The sequence below is a fragment of the Castanea sativa genome, chromosome 1 (assembly GCF_040712315.1).
Source record: "Castanea sativa cultivar Marrone di Chiusa Pesio chromosome 1, ASM4071231v1".
NCBI lineage: Eukaryota > Viridiplantae > Streptophyta > Magnoliopsida > Fagales > Fagaceae > Castanea > Castanea sativa.
The window spans coordinates 36,112,888-36,136,406 of record NC_134013.1 but is presented as its reverse complement, the minus strand read 5'-3'; the positions used below and the strand labels follow the sequence as shown (position 1 = coordinate 36,136,406).

General features: G+C 35.3%; 1 protein-coding gene across 1 annotated transcript; it reads right to left on the bottom strand.

The window, feature by feature from the left end:
• Positions 1–357: 357 nt before the first annotated feature.
• LOC142622401 (cytochrome P450 71B34-like) lies at positions 358–23,036 on the bottom strand. Its single transcript, XM_075795857.1, has 2 exons — positions 22,122–23,036; positions 358–1,282 (listed from the first exon to the last, which is right to left on the bottom strand). Exons 1-2 carry the CDS (start codon positions 23,022–23,024, stop codon positions 668–670), a joined length of 1,518 nt encoding a protein of 505 aa, XP_075651972.1. The 5' UTR covers positions 23,025–23,036; the 3' UTR covers positions 358–667.
• Between the last annotated feature and the right edge of the window lie 483 nt (positions 23,037–23,519).

The window sequence follows — 23,519 nt, the reverse complement described above, 5'->3', positions numbered from 1 at the left end:
CCTTTTTATGTATATATAGAATGTTAATTAAGTATTGTTTAAGTGATATTTAAATATAAAAGTGTTTATTTAAATTTTTTGTTTTAAGTCTCAAATTGTATTGAGATGACTCTGATCATCCCAAACAAAGACATACATGCGAAATAGCCCCCATTTATTCCGAAGGTTTGTCTAATAAAAACTCTCCTTGTCGCTGCTCAGTTATCTAAAAAAATTGCTTGAATGAAATAAATATGCCAAGCCTTTGTAATACTAGCATGGTAGTATAGCCAAACACGATTTGAGTTCAATTCCTGCCACGTATAAGAAGGATAATTGATCAGTTAATAACCCCATAAACGAAGACATACATGCAAATTAGCCACCATTTATTTCAAAATGCTTACCACCATACATATTACATAAAAGCAAGTATTCACAGAAAGATATCCATGAATATTCTTAGGCTCATATGATCTGATTGTCACTGACCCTTATTATCAATAGAGAAACAGCTAATAACATTGTGCCAATCATTGTTTAGGATGTCTGAAATACCTTTCTCGGTCACTTAGCTAGCAAAGATAAGTGTAGTATATGCCTTTTATGTTTGGAATGGGGAGAAATGGTTGAGAGAAGAGGAGGGGAGGGAAGGGTGGCTGACATATGCTAATATTCCAAACATACATTAAAACACTTTGATTGGCACAAGGTTAAGAGCTGTTTTTTTATTGGTAGCATTGCTAGGACCAACTACCTCTTCCATGTTGATATCTTCCTCTTTCATCCCATATGGTAGTTTCCAATTGAAACAATATAAAAGATTTGCAAGTGCAAGCTCAATTGCGGTTGTTGCCACGTACATCCCAGGATAAGTTCTTCGACCAGCTCCAAATGGCAATAATTCAAAATGTTGACCTTTATAATCAATGGAGTTATCAATGAATCTTTCTGGGATGAATTCCTCTAGGTTCTTCCAGTATTTAGGATCTCGTCCAATTGCCCAAGCATTAACTTGGAGTAAAGTTTTTGGGTAAATGTCATAACCATTGATCTTAAAGTGTGACATGACTTCTCTTGGAAGAAGCAAGGTGGCTGGAGGGTGCAATCTGAGAGTTTCTTTAACTATCATCTTGAGGTAAAGAAGGTGGTCAGTGTTGCTTTCAGTGACTTTTCCTTTATTTCCAATGAAATTTCTAATTTCATCCTGTCCTTTCTTCATCACTCTAGGGTTCTTAGCAAGTTCTGCCATCACCCATATCATGGTAGTTGTGACACTGTCAATCGTGCCTACAAACAAAACCTAATAAACAAATATAATAGGTAAGTACTTAAGAATATTACATTAAGATTGCATTTGGCATTGGTTGAAAAAACTAACTTTTTTAATTACTATTTAACTTATTTTTGCTATTATTCAGCTTATTTCTGTTACTATTTATGAGTTTCATTGCACTTTTTGGTACTATTCATGGGTCCTACTGTACTATTTCAGCTAGCTTTTAGTTTTATCTATAATACTTTTAGAATTATTTACAGTATTTTTAGCAAAAACTTTTCAATTTCAACTAAATAAATTGTTCCCAAACGGACACTAAGTTTGTGAGCTTATAAAGGAAAATAAATATTGAATGGAATGAAGACAATTTAGAAAAGAATGGGATTAAGTAGAAATGAATTAAATATTTATCTTTCTTTTGTTTGGTTGTTTGAAAGGAAAATAATATAATGGAATATAGTCTTTTTTTTAGAGTTGAATTGAAAAAAAAAATGGAATGAATTATTTATAACAGCATTACTATTATGCCATTTCTTTAATAAAAATAAGGGTATAGGCATTTAAAAATATATATGAGAATTATGGAAACTTCATTAAAATTTTAATTAAATCATATTTTATTTCCTTTTATTTTTCTCAATTTTGGAGTGATAAAAAAAAAAAAAAAAAGAGCTTATAAGGGAAAGGAATGGAACCTCCTATTAAACTTCCAAAAAGATAATGAAAAAAAATATGGACAAAATTTAGCTATAAAATCGGTTGTATCCTTAGGCTGCAACTTTATTCAATATCTTTCTATCAGATGAGAATTTTGACAAATCCACCATTGGATTACATTTTCTTCTTATATCCTCTATGCTTGCAAAATTTCAAGAAAATTAAAGATCACTAACTATGTCATCAATAAATTTTTTAAATTGCTAGTTTTTATAATTTAAAATTATGCATAAAATATAAATTTATAGATTTTATAGTAAATAATATCCGATTTACACAAAATTTGACAAGTATATTAAGAGCGTAAAGAATATGCAATTCAACAGTTAAATTTTCAAAATATGTAGTAATATTTATTTTATTAAGTGAATTTATAGTCTTAAGTTACAATCAATTTTGTTACTAAACTTTGACCAAAAAATATTCTATGAAAATTCAATTATTTTCTTTTCATTCCTACTCCTCCCTCCTAAATAAGATGTGTAAAGAGGAGAAAAGGAGGGGAAAGGTGGTAGGAAATCGTGAAATCTTCTTTGGCCGTAACCTTTCTCCTCTCATTTCGTTTTATCTCCATCCATACACTCCCATCCAAACATAGGGTTAATTTGAAGAGATAAGCAAAATTATGACCTATTATCACTTATCAGCACTAAACACACACTACAAAAAAAAGGTTCTCTAGCCGCGTTTTTAAAACGTGGCTATAGCTCAAAAAAACGTGGCTATAGGACGATTTGGTTTATAGCCGCGTTTTTTTAGGCCGCATTTTCAACCATGGCCTAAAGTGCGTAACTATAGGCCTGATGGGCCTATGGCCACGTTTTTGTAGCCGTGGCTATAGGCAATACCAATGGCCACGTTTTTATAAACGTGGCTATAGGACATACTCTGGCCACGGTTTCAGAACCGCGGCCATAGCCACGTTTAAAACGCGGCCTTAGACTTCTCAAAAATGCGGCTAATCTTGCTTCGGGCAATCAACAATTGCCCTATAGCCACGTTTTAAACGTGGCTATAGAATGTGGCTATGGCCGCGGTTCTAAAACCGTGGCTAGAGTATGTCCTATAGCCACGTTTATAAAAACGTGGCTTCAGCCCATTACTATGGCCGCGTTTTGAAAACGCGGCTATAACCGCTGTATCGTTTTCTAAATTTGTCTATAGTCGCGTTTTAAAAACGCGGCTATAGATTTTTTTTTTTTTTTTAAATTTGTACACCACATGACAAATGCATTTACAAACACTGCTATAAATTTTACAAACGCTACTATAAAAAACCTGTCACACACAATTCCAACTTCTTATTCCTGTAAAATTCCAACGCATGCAACAAAATAACAATCTCAAACTTGTCACAATCTCAATCCTGTCACAATCTCAATCAATCTTTAAAGACTATGAAAAATTATCAACCTTCAAGGAATATGCAGTTGAATACAGCAAAAAAGTTGCAACAAGCATCAACATATGATTTTTCAACCATCCTCAACTACAAACATTACACCGCTACTTCTAGGGGTTCCTTCCCATCTCCAAGCTCTTGTCTACAAGTGGATACCCTTGTTGCCTTCCAGGTAAAGCACAGTTTATATTTCAATGGCACTACAAAAATATAATGGCAGCAGTTAGACAAGATTAGCGGCTGCATCTATAAATACAGACACTCTAAAATGTGGCAATGAACATTTGCTAGCCATAGAGACCATTATACTAGAGATAGCAAGCTTTACGTGAAGATAAAATGTGGCAAATTGTGCCATTATCAACAAAATTACAAAACTACAAACCACCTACTTTAAAATCTTCTAATAATACTGCGTTCTTCATATACACTAGAACAAAGTTTTTAACTTCGAAGGGATCTCGTAAATTGAAATTCCTTTGGTAAGCTCAAAGAGAAACAAAAATAAGCAATGCAAGCAAAAAAAGACCCAACTTAGAAAACCCAATGGTCATCCTACAAACTGCCTCCTTGCAACAATGCTGTATCTATAAATACAGACACTCTAATGAGAATGGTTGGTAAAGTTAGACAACTTGTTACCCAATTCATGTTTATAATTCTAAAACAATTATAATTTATGCGGATGAAATTTGGTCTCTACAACTTTTTACCCAATTTATGAAATCAAAATCTTCCACATTCAATGAACCATATCCATATCAAAATAAATTAGATGCACATTATCAGCAGATGTTGTCTCAAATCCTTGCACCTAACTAGAAACAACCCATTCTCTTCAATTCAAATGAAAATGAATGTGCAACTATCACTACAAGCTCTTTCAACCTTGTACCTCCTCTTCATCAAATTCCACAAACTTCTAAGTCCAACCACACCATTCAATAAACACAATATTGTAAAATAAAACCCTATAGCAATGTAGGAAGGTGGGAAAGATAGACACACCTGAATATCAGACTTGGACAGACCAGGCACGTCCATGTAGAAAATGTACTCCTTGGCAACATCAAAATGTCAGCTGGAATGCTCAACACACCCTTGTTCTCATTGGACTCATGTTCCTACAAAGGAAACATCAATTTCTCAAAGCTCTCCGTGAAATTCAACAAGTGGTTCACCAAGTCTCCACTGATCCCAACATGGCTCATTTTTTCCACTTCTTAGCAACACACACGAATGCTCCATGAATTTCTATAAACACAACAACAAGCATTAGCAACTAACAGCGACAAGAGTCATACTACATAAACTGTTCTGTCAAATTATTGTTGATGTGACACTAATTACATTGATTTGCACATTAATTTGGAAACTATTTATAGTAAAATTGACATAGCTTCGAAGATTTTTATTTTTTTTGAAGCACTGCTAAGGTTTGCAACTTTTTACCCAATTTTTCCTAGTAAATAGTAAAAATTCATAGTTTCTCAGTTGTCATACACTCAAAAGCACTATTAATTTCATATCATTCCCTATGCATGTCTCTTCCTAGACAACGTGACAAGTATAAACTTCACTCATCACTCTTAAACAAGCCCACTCGAAAGCAATACAAATTCCTTTGAATACCAAAGGTCAAATTCTTCCTAAACAACAACAAAAACAAATCTTTTTAAAGTGCTGACATACCTGCCACTTGTGAAGGTATTGAGGCTGACCATGTCCTCTCTTAATGGTCCTAGTGCGCTCCAAAAGCCTGTCAGCAAAGACTCGACTTGCCATTATCAACATGAGTGCCGATTTTGGAAACTTTCCTATCCAACAAAATTACACAAATTGAACCAGCAAAAAGTACTAAAATAACAATAAAGAAAACAAATCAAACCACAAATTATGAAATGGTATTGTTCATATTTCAAGCTTACAATGAGAATGCATGGCTTCACTATTTAATCATCTTGGTCGTTCTTCTATGTTGTTAAAGCATCAATGTAGTTGTCTACATATACAAGAGATACAACTATAAGGTTTTTTGTGCACAAAAAATATTGGCCATCTTTGAATGGCATGATTGACCAGTGTATAATATCAAAATAATAATAATGACTACCATATTCCTTCATGAACAACCAAAATATTGTCAATCTGTATATAATACAATATACAATCACAAAATATCCACGAAGAGACTTCAGTTAGATGCAGCGTTACCCTGAATACATTAAACACATCGTATTATTTCTAACGTAACAATTCATTGCAATAAACCACTATTTTCTTTAAATTAAATTAAACACAACATTTTTAGTACCTGAGACTGCAGCTGTGAAGCACTTATAAGTGGGCGTAACTCACGTAACATGTCGCCCATTGTTTTTGATAGTGACGTTTTTAAGGATCATCAGTTGGGACACGCAACCCGTCAGCCAGACTCATTGGAATGCTACCTTTTTAGCATTCATAGCCATGCCCCTTACGCAGCAACGTTAAGCTGACGGATCACGTGGACGAGTCAGAGGTGACGACCTTGGCTGCAAGGTCTTCGGCTGACATCCTTGGCTGACGGATCACGTTGGCATACGTAAGCTGACGACAGTATAGGAGGTACACGTGGGTGACGACCTTAGCAGGTGAAGGCTGAAGGAGTAATCTAACTTTCATTTTTTAGCCTATCTTGACTTCTGCTTGTGTGAATATAAGGAAAGTTCTTGCGCTACACGTTCGACTTTAGTCAAGAAGATTCCTATAAGGAAAGGGCTCAATACAATAGGCAAAGATCCGCGAATTGCTCTTCTAAAAGGAAAGTACTTCCTTGCCAAGGCGTTTATTTCGGCTCTACACCACTATATAAACCCCAAAAACCCTCATGACAAAAGGTACGCACAATTGCCTCAACTCTGGCACTCTAGGGTTGTTTTAAAGACTCTAACTTGATCGTCGGAGGGTTTTTGGCCGGCACCACACCGGTGCTCTCTGTCGATCACCTACTTTCTCTTTGCAGGTGTTGCTTCGATCGGAGGAGTACTCGCAGCTTACTGGTGACTTCTTCGGCATCATCAGTTTTCATCACCTCTGCCATTTGTTCGTTATGCTTTGCTTCTGATTGGGCAATTGCTGAGGTGAGTTCTGCCTTATGCTGCTCATGTAAATCCGCGATTTGCTCTTGATGCCTCTGCTCTACTTGGGCAAGTTGGTCCCTCAAAGTTTGGTGCGAAGTTTCCAATTCAGTCATTCTATGGGTTGTTTCGATGGATGACGATGGAAGTGTGTAGCATGAACGGTTGGACCCATTTCTTCCTGATGGAGTTGGTCCAAAACCCACCCCACGAACACGTCCAGAGCGTTCTGCCCCCATCACTTGGGCAAAAGCATCATCCTTTGACCATAGGATTCCTTCGCGCCGTGATCCTTGTAGTGAGCTCCCACGATTTAAAATTTCATTCATTTGTTTCTGTTATCACACAATAGTGAATAACATAGTACTTGCTCTAAACACTTCACGCACAAAATACAAAAGAAATAGGTTACGATATATGACTCACAATCTTCTCCCCCACATCAGGAGTAACAGGATGCCCTTCTTTGGTGCTGTATACTTTCGCAAAAAGCACGGCACGCTCCACTGCCTGCCCAGTTTCTTTTGCCTACATATTCAACATTCTCATTACAATAGTGAAAATTTATGTTGGTGATATGAAGCGGCAATCGACAACCAAACTTAGCAAATGAAATTTCACTCATAACATGTAGTATAATGTATACACAAAATAAAAACCATTACATTATTACGTTCAAGAAGACAAGTTTTGTTATCTTTATGTGAATGCTTAGTATGAAGCGGTTTTGGTCCCTATCTTTATGCATAGAAGCCAGCTTTGGTGTTGTATGTCATTGCCTAATTCCTTGACCAACATGTAAATATACATATATGACGACTGTTTATAGAGAAGCAAAGTGTAACAGGTTAAAAAAAAAGAGTAAATATTACACACATTATATATTCATTGAAATTATTAATACACTCAAGTTGTATGGTTTGTCATTGAATCAATATTAAGTAAAATGCATTCTGCACTCAAAATTACACCGTTGTAGTATAAAATCTAAGTTTCTAAATAAAAATAAATGACAATGTACACAACTTGAATGATGCATATTCCTTAATGGTTCATCAACTTTAATACATTCCTCCAACTCAACTATGACAATCATTTTTTCAAACAAAATTTTCTTTTAATATGTTACAAGGAAAGACAACACTTAATGGTTCACTTATTCTTACTTTGTTTGTAAGAAAATGGTTCACAAACATATTTTGAAAAAAGTATGTTGTATCCTTGTGTCAATACTCATATCTCGTGCAAAGTGTAACAAATAGGTGTACTTTGATAGTACATTCATGCATTGTTTTTTTTTTCCCCTTCCATGCACAAGTTAAATCAGCTTAAATCTATTATGATGCAAGTATGAGTTTTGTAATCAATCATGTGATAGCCATGTTTATCAGTCAAAACCACCAACTAGGCATCCTACAATTGTACCTTAAACATAGTCACACATTATCACTCTGCATTAATCGCTCATAAGTGTTGTATGCATGCACCTACCAAACATATGCATGCCAATTGTATTGGAGTTGTCCACTTTCAACCTATTTAGTTTTCCACAAAGAATGTAGGAAAGGAAAGCACATTCAAAGAACAACCGATCGCTATATACCAAACCAATATAGCAAGTTCACAACGTGGCAAACATAGTTCTTAATGAAATCACTAATTAAGAACAGGAAACACCACAACAAATGTGTATTCACAGTCATGAACATGCAAAAAAGCCAAGTCTTCCTTACCCCAACACTGTGCTCTCATTTGCATCAACATGAAACCTCACATGGTCCTCTGACCGGACAATTTATTTTACTAATGAGGCAAGCAAGGCTAACAATTCCATATTAATTCACACAAAATGCTTAAGATTCTTCTGTAAATTAGTTTCATCAAACTCTTTATATTCTTTACATTTGAATCTAAAATTGTACAATTTTAAAACCCTGGGTAGTTGTTATATAATGCATTTCTTACCATATCGTCTACAGTTTGGGCCAAACTTATAAGCTCTGATCTTGCGATCTCCTTCTGTTTACCAGGACTTCTTTTGTTCATACTATTTAATGTCTACGAACAAAAGAAAACAAAAAAAAAATCAGGGTGTCCATAAACTATACTTAGTAAATTCAAATACTCTGTCATATCTATATTACCACTAACAGATAAAATAGCAAGAAAATTTTCATACCCGCGTGTCTTCATGAAACCAGTAGTCAACTAGCTGAATAAACTGCTGCTCGTCAGCCCAATCTGGTCTACTTTGAATGACATCTGCTCTCGACGCATCATCTTTGTAGCATTTCCTTTTCAACTTGCCCCATCGATTCCTCCTCAATTCCCCTAGTTGGTGCATTGCCCAAGTCATTTGATCAGCTGGTTGGATAATTTCTGGGTCAATGATCCACCATTTCTGCAATGCAAAAATTGAGTTAGCATAGTACAATAGTCCACCCTACTAAAAAATCAGAGACTTACCACACACACGATTATACCTAACAGTTTAAAGTAGCTTAATTTGATACCACCTCAATTTATGTCCAACAATCTACTTTGTTGCTAGTCGGGACACGCGTCCAAGCAGTTGGCACAAGTGGGCAGTAGATGTGGCTGAGGCAAAAAGTGCCCAACCACCTTTTGAATGTTTTTCCGCTCTCCCCAATTGGTTGGCCGCGTGCATTTAAGTCACATTCAATTTTCATGTTAGGTGGAAGACTCCATATTCGCGTAAGCAACGTATTTCCACGCTTTTTACGCAAATTATTGGATGCTGGGGTTTCTTGAACTACATCATTTGCACATTGAAAAACCACCATTACGAATGAAATTTCTAAGTTCACAATTACAGAAGTTACTGTATATAGCTCAAGTGCTCAAGTAACATGAATATGCTCTTGGTAAATGTGGACATTTTCATACTATATTATTACTTAATCTTTTTTTCCCATTCGTTTTGTTAATTTACTTATTACTCAGTACAATAAGTGAATTAACAAAGTTCATATTTTCAAAAATTCAAAAGAAGCAATGGGCAGCCTATTATTGTTGGTTGAAGAACATAATAAAAACCATGTAAACGAACCATGGTAATAATTAATATTAATATTAGAGGAAATTTGTGCACTAAAAATTCAAATTGTCCCTAGACATGTAAACTACCTGGGGGTTGCGTCTCATCATCATCATTTGCATCCCCTCTTGCCTGATCAGCCGCAAAGGCGGCGTCCAGCTACTCCTGCACGCTCTGTCGTGAACGTCCATTTCCTTCGCCAACTTCAACCACCCTTAATCCACGATCCCTGGCTACAGCCAACAACAACATAATTATGCGTCTAGTAATATATATCAAACGTTACATTTGAAGACATGTCCAATACCTGGGGGTTGTGTCCCATCAGCACTTGCATCGACTCTTGCCTGCTCAGTAGTACAACTGGCCTCCAACTCCTCCTCCCTCCACTGTCTCAAACGTGACGATCCTTCGCCAACATGAACAAACTTCAATGGACGTTTCCTTCCCATTCCTGCATTCAACAACTTTAGAACACAAAGAAAATGTTAATTATAGACACCAATCAATTGCTTACAATGCAAGTGAAAAACACAAAGTAAAATAACTCATTTTAATATCTAACAACATATACAACCCACATATCAAAGTTTAAGAGCTTTTCTTTGCCAAACACTTTAACAACAACGAAAGGAAAACCTAACACCACATGAACATATATCCAAGTTCATAACAAATGAATTTCAAATCCAATAGTGAGCAGGAGAAGAAATTAGATGCATAATAAGTAAAAATTTAAGGAATTAACAACATTAATGTTTCATTAACAAAGAAATCAAATACTACATAGGCATTCCAACAAATTCATGATGGCATACATTTTCATTAATAACTGTAAAAATCCAAACACATAATACACCACTAAACTATTACACTACTCATCATCGGTGTACTCGTCCTCGTTGGCATCTTCATTGTTGGACTCATTGTCAATAAACTCACAATTGTCTAAGTTGTCCACTTCATGAAGATCTCTTTGAGCAATGATAGAGGCATCAATTGTCATTCCCTCTACACCATCCCGAGCCCAACCAAGGTTGCCACTCACAACCTCATTACTACTTACATTGTACGGAACATTCTCAGAAAAACTATATGTGTCATCCTCGTCACGTTGGGGACCAACACCGGCATCAAAGACATCCCTAGCTTTAGTTTTGATAACAACATACCAATCCTTCTACCCTTTTTCTTCCACATAATACACTTGTGTAGCTTGAGATGCCAAGACATACGGTTCATCTATCATTTCATCCTCACCATGTATGAAGTGTGTAAAGTTCACCATAGGAAACCCAAATTCATCAGTCTTATATCCTCTCCTATTTTGGTCATCAACCCATTTACACTTGAATAACACATGTTTGATATTCTCAGAATAATTCAACTCGATTATATCACTTAAAACACCATAGTATGTAATGCCACAATCAGTAGCGACACTAACTCCACTATTTTGCGTTTTTCTGTTTACCTCATCTTTGACACTCCTAAATTTTAAGTCATTTATGACATAATGCTTCAGCCGCTTTACATAATTATATGGCCATTTGGACAGTGCAGCAAGGGTATCACTAACTCCCTCCCTTTCCCTATCAGCAGTAGTCAATGATATCACCTAACATATCAAAACAAAATTATTCATATTAGTACAAGTAACCATAGTGTTACAAGTTTAAGAAGTTGAAAGTGTCATACGTACGTGACACCTAAACCAACTACAAAAGTTCTCCATGTGGTGCTTGTATATAATAGCCTCGGATATACGATGGTGGCCTTTTCGGAGTTCGTCCTCCATCAATCTTTTGTGCATCCTGTGCAGGCAATTGTATTAGGGTTAATAGACCTAACGTACAATGGATTGACGTGCACTCATATTGGAATATGTAGTACTTACTCACAAAAGTGGTTGATGTTTTCAAAATTGAATAAAACATAGCGATGGGCTTGGGTCCACTCTCTATTGCTTAGTGTCACGATTGAAACAACCCCTGTTGACTCCTCAATCGTCCTGGTCGGTCGATTGAATATAGTTTCAACTCCTTCCATATACCGTGAACAAAATGTTAAGCACTCCTCTACTATGTATCCTTCGCGGATAGACCCTTACGGACAAGCTCTATTTCGTACGTAAGACTTAAGGCGTCCGAGGTACCTATAAAGGAATATTAAGATTAATGATTGGCCATGATTATTCGAACGCGCACATGAAGCTCATAGTTGATCAATAATATTACATACGTCTTACCTCTCAATGGGATACATCCATCGGTAGTGCACTGGACCACCAATCTTGGCTTCAGCAGCTAAGTGCATGACCAAATGTACCATCACTGTAAAGAAGGATGGATGAAATATCTCTTCCAATTCACACAACGTCACTGCAATGTCTGCCTCAACAGTCGCAATATCTGAAACACTAAGGGTTTTGGAACAAATTTCTCTGAAGAAGCAAGCTAACTTTATCAAAGGCCTAGTAACATGAGATGGCAAAGACCCGCGTAATGCTATGGGAAAAAGTTGCTGCATCAAGACGTGATTATCATGACTCTTCAAACCAGAAATCTTGCATTCTTTCATATTCACACGGCGTTAGATATTGGAAGCGTACCCATCAGGCATTGTTACATCCTTCAAAACTTGCAAGAAACCATCTCTCTCCGATGAACTCATATGAAAACAAGCGGGTGGTATAATATACTTATCATCACTTCTTCGTTGTAGGTGAAGTTGAGTCCTTATCCCCATGTCCGCCAAGTCAAGGCGTGCCTTATAATTAACCTTTGTTTGATCCTTCAAGTTCAACAATGTGCCAAGTATATTGTCCATCACATTCTTCTCTATATGCATCACATCAAGATTGTGTTGCAACTTGTGATCCTCCCAATAAGGCAAGGTGAACAATATACTTCTCTTCTTCCAACCACTTTGATCTGCCTCCCCTCTCTTTCTTTTATTGTAAGCAAGTTGACATTTCCTTCCCAGACAACGTCCAACTAAATGTTCAGTGTCCGGAATAATCTGTGACGCGACTGGTGGTACAGGAGCCAATCGCGTATCATTAGATCCATCGAATAACATACCTTTTTCCCGGAAATTGTGGTCACGATCCAACCATCATCTATGACCCATGTAACAGAATTTATGGCCATTTTTCAAATACCGAGAGTCGCTCTCCGTGGCACAAGGACACGCCAACCCACCTTTGGTACTTCAACCCGACAAATCTGCGTATGCAGGAAAATCATTTACAGTCCACATCAATGCTGCATGCAATTGGAATATTTCTTTTGAAGATGCATCGTATGCCTGTACTCCAACATCCCATAACTCCCTTAGTTCTTCTACTAATGGTTGCAAGTACACATCTATAGCAAGCCCTGGTGAGGTAGGACCAGGAATAACCGCTGATAGAATCAAAGATGACCGTTTCATGCACAGCCAAGGTGGGAGATTGTAGGGGACCAACATAACAGGCCATGTACTGTGACTAGTACTCATAATTCCAAAGGGGTTGAACCTATCCGCAGCTAATCCAAGTCTGACATTACGAGGGTCAGACGAGAACTCTAAATGCTTAGTGTCAAACATTTTCCATGCCTCGGAGTCAGTAGGATGCCGTATAACCCCATCATCAGTACGACCATTAACATGCTATTTCATAGAACTAGCCAAATCGGGTGAAAGAAATAGCCGCTGCAATCTTGGCTTTAAAGGAAACCACCGTAGGATCTTTGCAGCTTTCTTCTTTCCCTTATTGGATGAAGCATTTTTACTAACAACAGATGCCTCATTTGTTTTCCACCTTGAAGCGGTACAACAAGGACACGTGTCGAGGTTAACATTGTCCTTCCAAAATAGCATGTAGTCATTGGGACAAGTATGAATCTTCTCATAACCCAAACCCAAGTCTCGGATTATCTTCTTAGCCTCATAATGGTCTTTTGGCAACTTGGCATCTGAAGGAAGTAAATCCTTCAAAACTTGAAGCAACATAGTAAATGACTTGTTCGTCCAACCACACAGAGTCTTCAACTGGAACAACACAACAATGGCTGAGAAAATGCTAAATTTTGTACAACCTTCATATAAAGGTTTGTCTACATCATCTATCATCTTGTAAAACTTATTGGCCTCATCATTCAGCCCTTCAGCCGCATGTTGCACAGTTGGACCTTCTTCTATTGGTTCGGGTGCTATTTCATGCGGGGGGGCACAAATCATGCAACATCCCACGAAAATCACCATATTCATTTAGGGTTTCTTGCACATGAGAGCTCTCACATACGGTAGCCGTCGTGGCAACTGCCGATTCCCCATGAAATTTCCAAACTTTGTAATTGTTAAGCATCCCCGAACCCCAACAATGATCACGTGCCACATTTGGCAGTACTGAAATCAAATTCACACATTTCACACAAGGACACAAGATCTTCCCATTGCGCGCAGATAGAGAGGCAAATTCCACGAATTTTGCTACACCTTCAAATTATTCCCTTGAACCCCTCTTCTTGTCCATCCAACTTTTATCCATTGCAGCACAATATTTACAGATTTTTACCTACACCAAGATTTGTTACTACGAAGGTAATAATTATTATATAAAATATCATTTGTGATTTGTTAAGAACAGACATACCCAAGTATGCTTAAATTTTGTTAGAACACATAACACTTATCGTAGACGCGTATCAGTGTGATAAGTTCTAAAAGTAGTTAAGCATAAGTGTTTTACAAAAATATATTAACAAATACCCAATTAATGTAATTGTAATAATTATTACATCCGTAATAATTTTTAACTCTGTCATACCATGATGCTTAAATACTTAGGTCATTGGTGAAAAGTGAGTTCAAAAAATTTTGGATGCAAGAGTGTGATGTTGGTTTCATACGAAATCTGTGCTTCAAAATGACCTATATGAACGTAATCCATCAACAATGCCTAAATAAAGGACTCATGTTGTTTGCTTTCTGTTTTACACAGTGTCATCACAAAAGCAAATAATGCAATCACACCCAATGAATGAGAAAAAGTTGCAAGTGTTGAAAAGGAAAGTAGTTCATACCATCTATTATTTGCATCAAGATTTGATTGAAAATTTTTCAATCTTTTACTCCATGATTAAGTAAATTAGTTAGTTAAAATTGCATAAGATAGGCACACTAGCTCCACTAGGCTACTACAAAGCTTATAGAACAAAACATCAAACAAGCGGGTGATGTGCATTTTTAGAAAAAATCATCAAATTTTGTTCAAAACTCCTAAATGCAACAACCAAAAGCAGATCTCCCACAAACCATTATATATCCACCAAATAAAGGAAGAAGAAAAAGAACTAACCTCGAGTTGCTACAGTTTATCAAACAAACAATAGGTTGCTGCAATTTATCAAAAAAACCTCAAATTGCTGCAGTTTACCAAAAAACCCTCAGGTTGCTGCAATTTAAAAATAAATAAATAAATAAAACCTCAGGTTGCTGCACTCAATGAGTGAAAGAGACTCAAGCATCTCCAAAACTATGAAATATGAACTTGGAAAACTCAATCAAATTCAAAAACTAAGCAGTAATCGTGTTTATTATATTATAACATTGTGCTTATAACTTGTACTCTTATTATATTTTAATTACTATCTACTGATTAAACTTTTTCAACATATATTAAATCATAATCAAGTACACATCTAAAACCAAGATCTTTTGACAATCTCCAATAAAAGTTTAGTTTATTTTTAGTATTTTTATAGCTAAACATGTGTTTTTGTTTTAAAGATACAATGACAAGTGGTAATGAATTTTAATCTCTACATTTTATTTAGTTAGTAGATAATGTGACAACTTCTCATTAAAACATGAGGAGATTTCAATTAAAAATATACTAGAGACAAGCAAAACCCCTCCAATAACTCAGTTTAACTTTTTAGTACGATTATACCTAGCAGTAATAGAGAAATCTCGTACTGTTCATTATTCAAATTAGGTAAAAGCTAAAGCCAACCCAAGAAAGGAAAAATTCTAGACTTGAATTTCAAGAGAAACTTCACAATATTTTTGGGGCTGTCCTTAACTTTCATAACCCACTTGCATTTATATACATACAAAGGAATCTTTTTGTCCCCAAAAGTATTGGTTTCACAATTAATATAAGAAAAGGTCCCCTTTTCATGTCAATTTTCATGCATGGGTGATGGGTCCGGGCTACATCAATAGGCCACATGACTTGACAATGGAGGCAAGCAAGCAGGCAACGTCATAATGAGCTAAAGTTGTGTTCTACAAGTGCCCTTGCAAGAAATTGAAAAAATGGGAAGGAAATTAAAAATATAACTTTAGTCATGATTGCATGTGCTTGAAGAGAAAGTCCAAATTTAAAGAGAATTTTTCTTTGTGAGAGAAAATTTCTACTAACATGTGCAATACATGAATCATGATGATAATTGCCTTAATATGAGTACTCCCTTTGCATGTAATACAATACATGGTACTATCTAAATGAGAAATTTATGAGCCATTCTTTCATATGAATAGAGTACCAATTAGCCATTCCAATCCTCCTTCATATATCCCAATTGATAAATAAGCTTTAATAATATATATCAATTGTATGTACACAAAATTAAACATCATACATATGGCATCTACGATGCCTCAATTAGCAGATTCAAATTATTATTTGCAAGACCTATTAATAATGCATATATTATACCTTCATATACATATATTATTCCTCTAGCAAATCTTAATCCAAATATATATAGGATACAATGTTATAAGCACATTATAATTATTAAGTTAAATTTACTCTAACTGAAATTTCATTTCCAAAGTTCTAAAAAATTTATATTGCTATTTAATCAAAGTCTATAACTAAATTTTTTTAAATCCTAAAAGAAATTTCAATTTGCAACTTTTAATTATCTTTAATCATTTAATATCATTTATAGTTTTGATTAAAAAAAAAAAGGTTTTAGATAAGAGACTTCCTTCATATATATATATATATATATATATATATATATATATATATATATATATATATTTCTTAAGGCTATTATTTCTTTATACATATTAAAAATTTAACACTTTTTCATGATATGTATGAAAGCTATTTTATTTCCTAATAATTCAATAGTTACAACAATGGGAGTGAAGAGTGAGAGGGGGTTTTGAATCATAAATGTTTCCATTAGAAAAACTAAGATTTGTTAGTTGAGTTTTGAATCATAATTCAATAGTTTCAATTTTATTCAAACTACTATAAAAGAGAGACAATCCACCTTTCAAGCAGATTTTATGACCACTAGTAGATTACCCTTATTGAACCAAAAGGACTCACTAGAACTAATAGAAAATTTTGCAGCCGCATGAGCAGAAAAATTACAAGTCCTCTTAAAGCCAACCGAAAAAAAAAAAAAGAATAAAAACATTCTCTTAGAACTATTGTTAGTTGAGTTACAAAGCTTTTAGCTTACAAAAACTATTGTTGATTTTACAAAACACGTGAAATGCAATAACATATATTGATGCATACCACTCATATATATATATATAAAGAAAGAGAAAACATTGGGTCAGGAGCTGGCGTAAAAGGTGTGTTTTACGCCAGCCAATCCTAACCTACCACGTCACTTTTTTTTTTTTTTTTTCTTTTTCAGCAGAAAAAGATTAAGCTTAAGCCTCTCTTCTCTTCTCTCCTCCCCTGATCTGTCCATCTCTGAGTCAAACCCACGACCTCCATTCTCTCTTGGCAGTACACAGTGGTGTAGTGAAAGCAGGGTTTTATGAACAGCAAAACAAAAGTAAAGATTTTCTTGTTGCAAAAGTAGTAGGCCATTTTTCGTACTACTAAACAACCCACAAACAGAACTCTCAGAACCAAGAAAGAGAGAGCTTTAAAAATTGGAAACAAACAACATGTTCAAAGTGAAGAAAAGCTATTTGAAGCTTCCTAGAAGCTTTAAAAATCTCAAACAAGCATAAGTTTTCTCTCTCTCATTTTTTTACATGAGGCTCAAAATGAATAAAACTTGCGTAAAATTAAAAGAACAGAAACTCCTCCCATGGTTTATAAGAAAATTAAATCATTAAAGTTCCAGCTAAAATAATGTTTCAGAGTTTATTTTAATCCAATAACAATGGGTGAAAAAGTGCGCTCCAACATTTTGTGTAATTAAACTATGGGATCCATTCAAATCCATACCCTTGATAGCATCCACTGTTACCCATGCTAGATGTAATATCACTGCAGCTTGGATAAGTTCAACTTTTGAAAGTTCAACCACAACCTTACTGAGAAGTGAGAAGAATGTAAGATTTCAAATGTCAGCATTTTTTTCAAGCAATAAAATGATGTATAAAGATACAAAAAAAGACAGAAAAGAAGAGTTAATAGAGAAAAAAACTCACCACCCCAGCAAAAGCCTGCAGCCCCAAGTGAAGAAGCACCTTTACTTTTCAAAGTTTCAATTATTGGCTTGGGCTCTTCAAATCCTTTATCCTATAGAAATAATTATTGAGCTTCAAATATTATTAGTGCAAACTGAAAATTGCATAGCACTTAGTACAAAATTGTAATATCATTGGATCTAAAGCATGTTACAAACTGTCCAACTTTACAATTAGAATCATTTGCAAGTTAGACTACAAAATTGGGTAAAAGAATCAATTGCATGTTACAAACTGTCCAGCTTTTTATTGGTAGTAGAATCAATTGCATGTTCGAATTTGGTCTCAATAAATCAAGTGAAATCCTTCATCTAGATATTCTAGTATCAAGATAGATGATATGTTTTTTATAGGTAAGAATTAAGATAAATAACAATTACACATATACACATAACTCCAAAAAAATAAAATCATTTATTGAAGAAGCTCAAAAATGTAAATTTTGCCAAACAAAACATCACATATAATGCATAAGCTCATGTCTACATAACTTTTGAATCATCCAAGTGCAGCAACATTAGAAGCAACCTTTAGGCTTCTTTCCTATTTCAAGTGTCTCCTAAACAAAGTCATTTTTCCTTCTCAGTTCTTTTCATCATTCTACAACATAAAAATCACAGTCAACATGTATACATCTCATAAAATCCGTAAGCCTTGTTCCTTTTTTTTATAAGGAAAAAAATTCCTTCACCCTTCTTAGTTTGACTACAGAGAAATCAAAGTGAATAAAAAACTTTTTTTTTAAATTAATAATTTAAAACTAAAAGGTCAAAGTTTATTTCTTTACGGTGTTTCACATAGAGTGGATACAAAACCATGTTTTTAATAAGAGTTCAAGCTAATTTCAAAACACAAACAGGTCCAGTTTAATATAATGCAGCAAGAACCTTTGAGAATGAAACTACTATATATTGCAAATAATTGGAAACTTGTAAATGCATAACCTCAGTCATGATTATCATGAATGAGCTCTAAAGTATAAACTACCAAATAAAATTGAGTGGCATCATTTTAGGATAATAAACTATACTGCATTAATTTTTTTTTTTACTTAAAAAACATTCCATTGACAAATTGAAAGTACTCAAATAAAACTTTCATGCCCAAATTCAGAACTATTGATTCAGAATGTAACTATAATCATTCATGTTAACTTTTAAAAGTTCTACAAAATGACAATGTTACAATAGCAAACAAAGAAGCAATGTCACCATGATACCCTCAACTATATAGATTTTTGTCCATTTGCATAGTCCATCATGTGATTGTTTTGTCATTGTAGCAGCCATCATTAACAGTTTAACACACACACACACACACACACACACACACACACACACACACACATATATATATATAGTGAAACTAATAGTAGCCAATTAATAAAACAAATAAAACAGCTATATAAAGATGCTTGAATCCCAAACATACTGAATAAAAACCCACAATAATTCATAATTTGATTCATACAATTTTTCAGTAACAAACAAAAAAATCATTATTAGTATGAGAATGAAGATAGCTTCACCTTGCATAATTAGCTAACATTACAACAACCCTATTTAGATTGGCTGGAATGAAATTTAATTTCCACTAATGAAATCCTGGCAACAGAGTATAAAATATTAAAATAGCAGCAACTAAAAGTTTGTAGCTATGAAATTTGGAGTTAGAAGATTGCATAGCAAAGATCGCTTGCTAAACTCTGTTTCAAAAAATAACATAAAAAATGCCAACATTAAGATCAAATCAGGACACAAATAACAGCTCTAATTGTTTTAAAAGGACCTGCAATTATTTGCACAAATATACCCTTTATAACAATTCCTAAACCAACAACATCAATATTTTGCAAAAAATGAATAGCCCAGTATACTTTAAATCATATAGCATGTGGGGGATTCCATCTACTCATACCCGGCACTGATAATAAATTAGTTTTGCAATCTAATTGTGATAGCCACTACTATGGCGGTAGAATGTTATAAGTTAAGGGGAAATAGGGGCCTTTTATTCTAGTAATAATATCTCTCTATTTTTCCCCCCACAAACTACAAACACTACCCTTTAAACAAATAATGCATATCAAATAAAATCAATCTCAGCCATCATATATAGTTAATAGAAGCATTCAACTTTTATATTTGATAATGAAAATCATAATTTTGTTATCACATAACCAAAAAAAAAGAAAAAAAGAATTGATTATAGATTATATCTTACCACTTTGCCGAACACTTTGGGTAATGGGGTTGCCTCTATTCTCTTCTCATGCGATGAAGAACAATTACAGCCTACTGGTTTCTGTTATTCATTTCAAACATTCCACCATCAAAAATATATCTTGTAAAAAAAAAATAAAAAAAAAACAGAACAGGGTCTCTAAAAATTACAAGAAGAGAGACAAAGACAGACTTAGTAAGGCCAACCAAATAAAGTGTGAGACTAAATCAAAACCTTAAAAAAACCGAATCTAACCTAATTAGGTAAATCAAAACCAGCCAACCAAAATATGCAAAACTAAATATTAATAAACGCCCAAATTTTATTTTAAAAAAAACCTGAAGACATTCAGGGGTCTGACACTGGCAGGAGGTTGGACAATAATTTGGCTGTGCAAGGGCTTGAATCGACCACAAAGCGAATTAGTGAAAGGCCAGAGGGAGTTCTGCGTTTAATGAGACTGAGGAGAAAGAAGAGGATTTGTCAAACAATAGTCGGTGAGATTGAGTAATGAGCCCTAAAAGTGCTTATGTTATGTATTGTGCGGCAATTCTACAATCCAATGAAAGAATAAAAGAAATTACAATGAAGTGTAAAAATCACATGCCCAAACCTAAGCCTAAACCAAAACCAATTCAGATAAAAAAAAAATTTCACCACTTACATATTAATTTTTCTGCCATTCTATTCTATTTGAGATCATAATCACCTTAAAACCAAAATTTGGAAAAAAATTACTGTTAGTTGAAACCCTAAACCCAAAATCGAAACCCTAAACCTAAAATTGAAATCCTAAACCTAAAATCGAAACCCTACAATCACAAAATCGAAACCCTACAATCACAAAATCGAAACCCTAAACCTAAAATCAAAACCCTAAACCTAAAATTGAAACCCTACAATCACAAAATCGAACCCTACAATCACAAAATCGAAACCCTAAACCTAAAATCAAAACCCTAAAACAAAAATGGAAACCCTAAAACAAAAATCAAAACAATCAATTTAAAAAACTTACTGTTAGTTGGCCCTGTCAGTGTCTTGAGTGAGATTGAGAGTTGGAGAGAGAGAGGGAGAGACCCAAGGCAGCGCCAGTGTGTACGATCGGTGGTGGAGATTCGGTGCCTTAGGGTTTTTATTTTTTATTTTTTTGAGGGTAAGGCTTTTTGCTGCCGCCTCGGACTTCAGTGCGGGTGAGGGTGGAGGCGGTGTCGCGGCGCTTGGTCTGGAGGTCAGTGACGATGCCTTGGTGAACGACGGCGCGGGCGGTGTCGGGTGGGGAGGATTGAGTTCGAGTTGGGTCTTGAGGGAATCGGGTTCGAAGGGCTTTAGACAGAGCAAGGCTGTTTTTTGGGCTTCCACGATTTTTTCTAAACTATTTATAGTAGGGTTTTTAGCCCCGTTTTTTAAAACGCAGCTTCAGGGATTCTTGAAGCTGCGTTTAAAAAACGCAGCTTCAGGGTTAACTATGGCCGCGTTTTTGAACAAACGCGGCTTTAGGACAAACCTAGAGCCACGTTTTAAAAACGCGGCTTCAAGACATACATTAAAAAAAAAAAAATTTCAGATGGGTCTAAAGCCGCGTTTTAAAAACGCGGCTTCAGCCCATTCCAAAAAAATGCGGCTGGAGAACCAAAAAACATAGCTATAGACTTGGGCTTGGGCTGCGTTCAACACACACGGCCATAATATAGGTGCTGTGGGTGCGTTTCTCAGTAACGCGGCCCAAGTCGGGTCTTAGGCCGCGTTTTTACAAATGCGGCTGAAAAAAACGCGGCCTAAGACCCGCGTGTTTTGTAGTGACAAAAACATTGGGATCAATAACCATGGGGCTTTTCACTTTTATGAATTCCAACCAAAAAAAAAAATCTATAGGGCAAAAGATTGGCAGCTTACCATGAGGACTGCCTTAATGTTCTGCTTTGTGAACCGAGCATCACCAGACTTGATTTGTTCCCTTTCTTTTCTCAGTAGCATATCAATAATGCCTTCGTGCTCTTGTTTTTTTCTATCAGGATTAAGATGAAGATCTATGACCTGTTGGAAAAAGTTATCCAACTCAAGAAAAATTATTTCAAACCTTTGGAATCTACGAGAGAACTTGTCCATAATCCATCCCATGAAAGGAAAGTATTCAAATGGATTGAAGCTTCCCAACATGGCTTCAATCTCATGAACCACTTCTCGAAACCTTTCAATGTCTAAATCACTCCCGCAGAAATTACCAAAAGCCATTCTAGAAGATACATTTGCAGTGAAAGCAAACAGCTTCTTAGAAAGATCAATAGGGGTTGTGGAAGATGAAGAGTGACATATGGAATTGACAAGTAAATTGACTTCTTCTTCCCTAATAAATTGATTGGACTGCACCCTCTTCACACTAAAAAGCTCAAGAACACTAGATTTCCTCATCTCTTTCCAATAATCCCCATAAGGTGCAAAAGCAATGGCTCCATAATTGGACAAAATTCTTCTAGAGCTAGCAAAGGTAGGTCTACTGCAACAATCAAGATCATGAACTTTCAAGGCTTCTCTAGCAGCTTCAGCAGAAGATATTATGGCTGTTGGTATGCCACCTAGTTTAAGGAGCATTACTGGACCATATTGTTTGGAGAGTTGGCATAGAGATTGGTGAGGCAATTCACCAAGTTGGTGCAAGTTACCTATAATGGGAAGTTTAGGAGGGCTTGGAGGAAGGCACTTGTTTTGACTCTGATCATCCATCTTCTTCTTCATGAGCAGCAGAAGAGGGAGAAATAAGAGAAGAGGAAGCCATATGGGTATGTCATCAAGAGCCATTGAAGCTATATGACCCATGTCAACTGAGATGAGCTTCCTCCAAAATTAGTCTTCATTTATAAATAATCATAGATACCAGAATGAGCAAAAATATCTGTATTCTGTCCCCACTAATGTGTATGATATACTTAATACGTTAGTCTATTTTGTAACCTGTGACTACAGTTAGTACTCAAATTTTTCAATCAAGATTCATTATATTGTTCGATAAAATAGCATATTCTTGTGAGTTGTGATCCCAGTGAGGTGTCGCTAAACTCCATTCCACTCTTAACCTTTTTCTAGACAAGTGTCGAAGGAAGCAAAGATGAGGAGCGGACGTAGCTTAACTAGGGTTAGAAAAAAAAATCTAACAATTTGTATTATGAGCACTAATGAATGTTCAAAGAATTAAGTCAATCAATTGTTACAAAAAAGGATTCAGTCAATAGATGCCCTTACGGCAATTGTTAACAAATCATTTTAAAAAAAGTTTGACACGACTTTTATAATAAA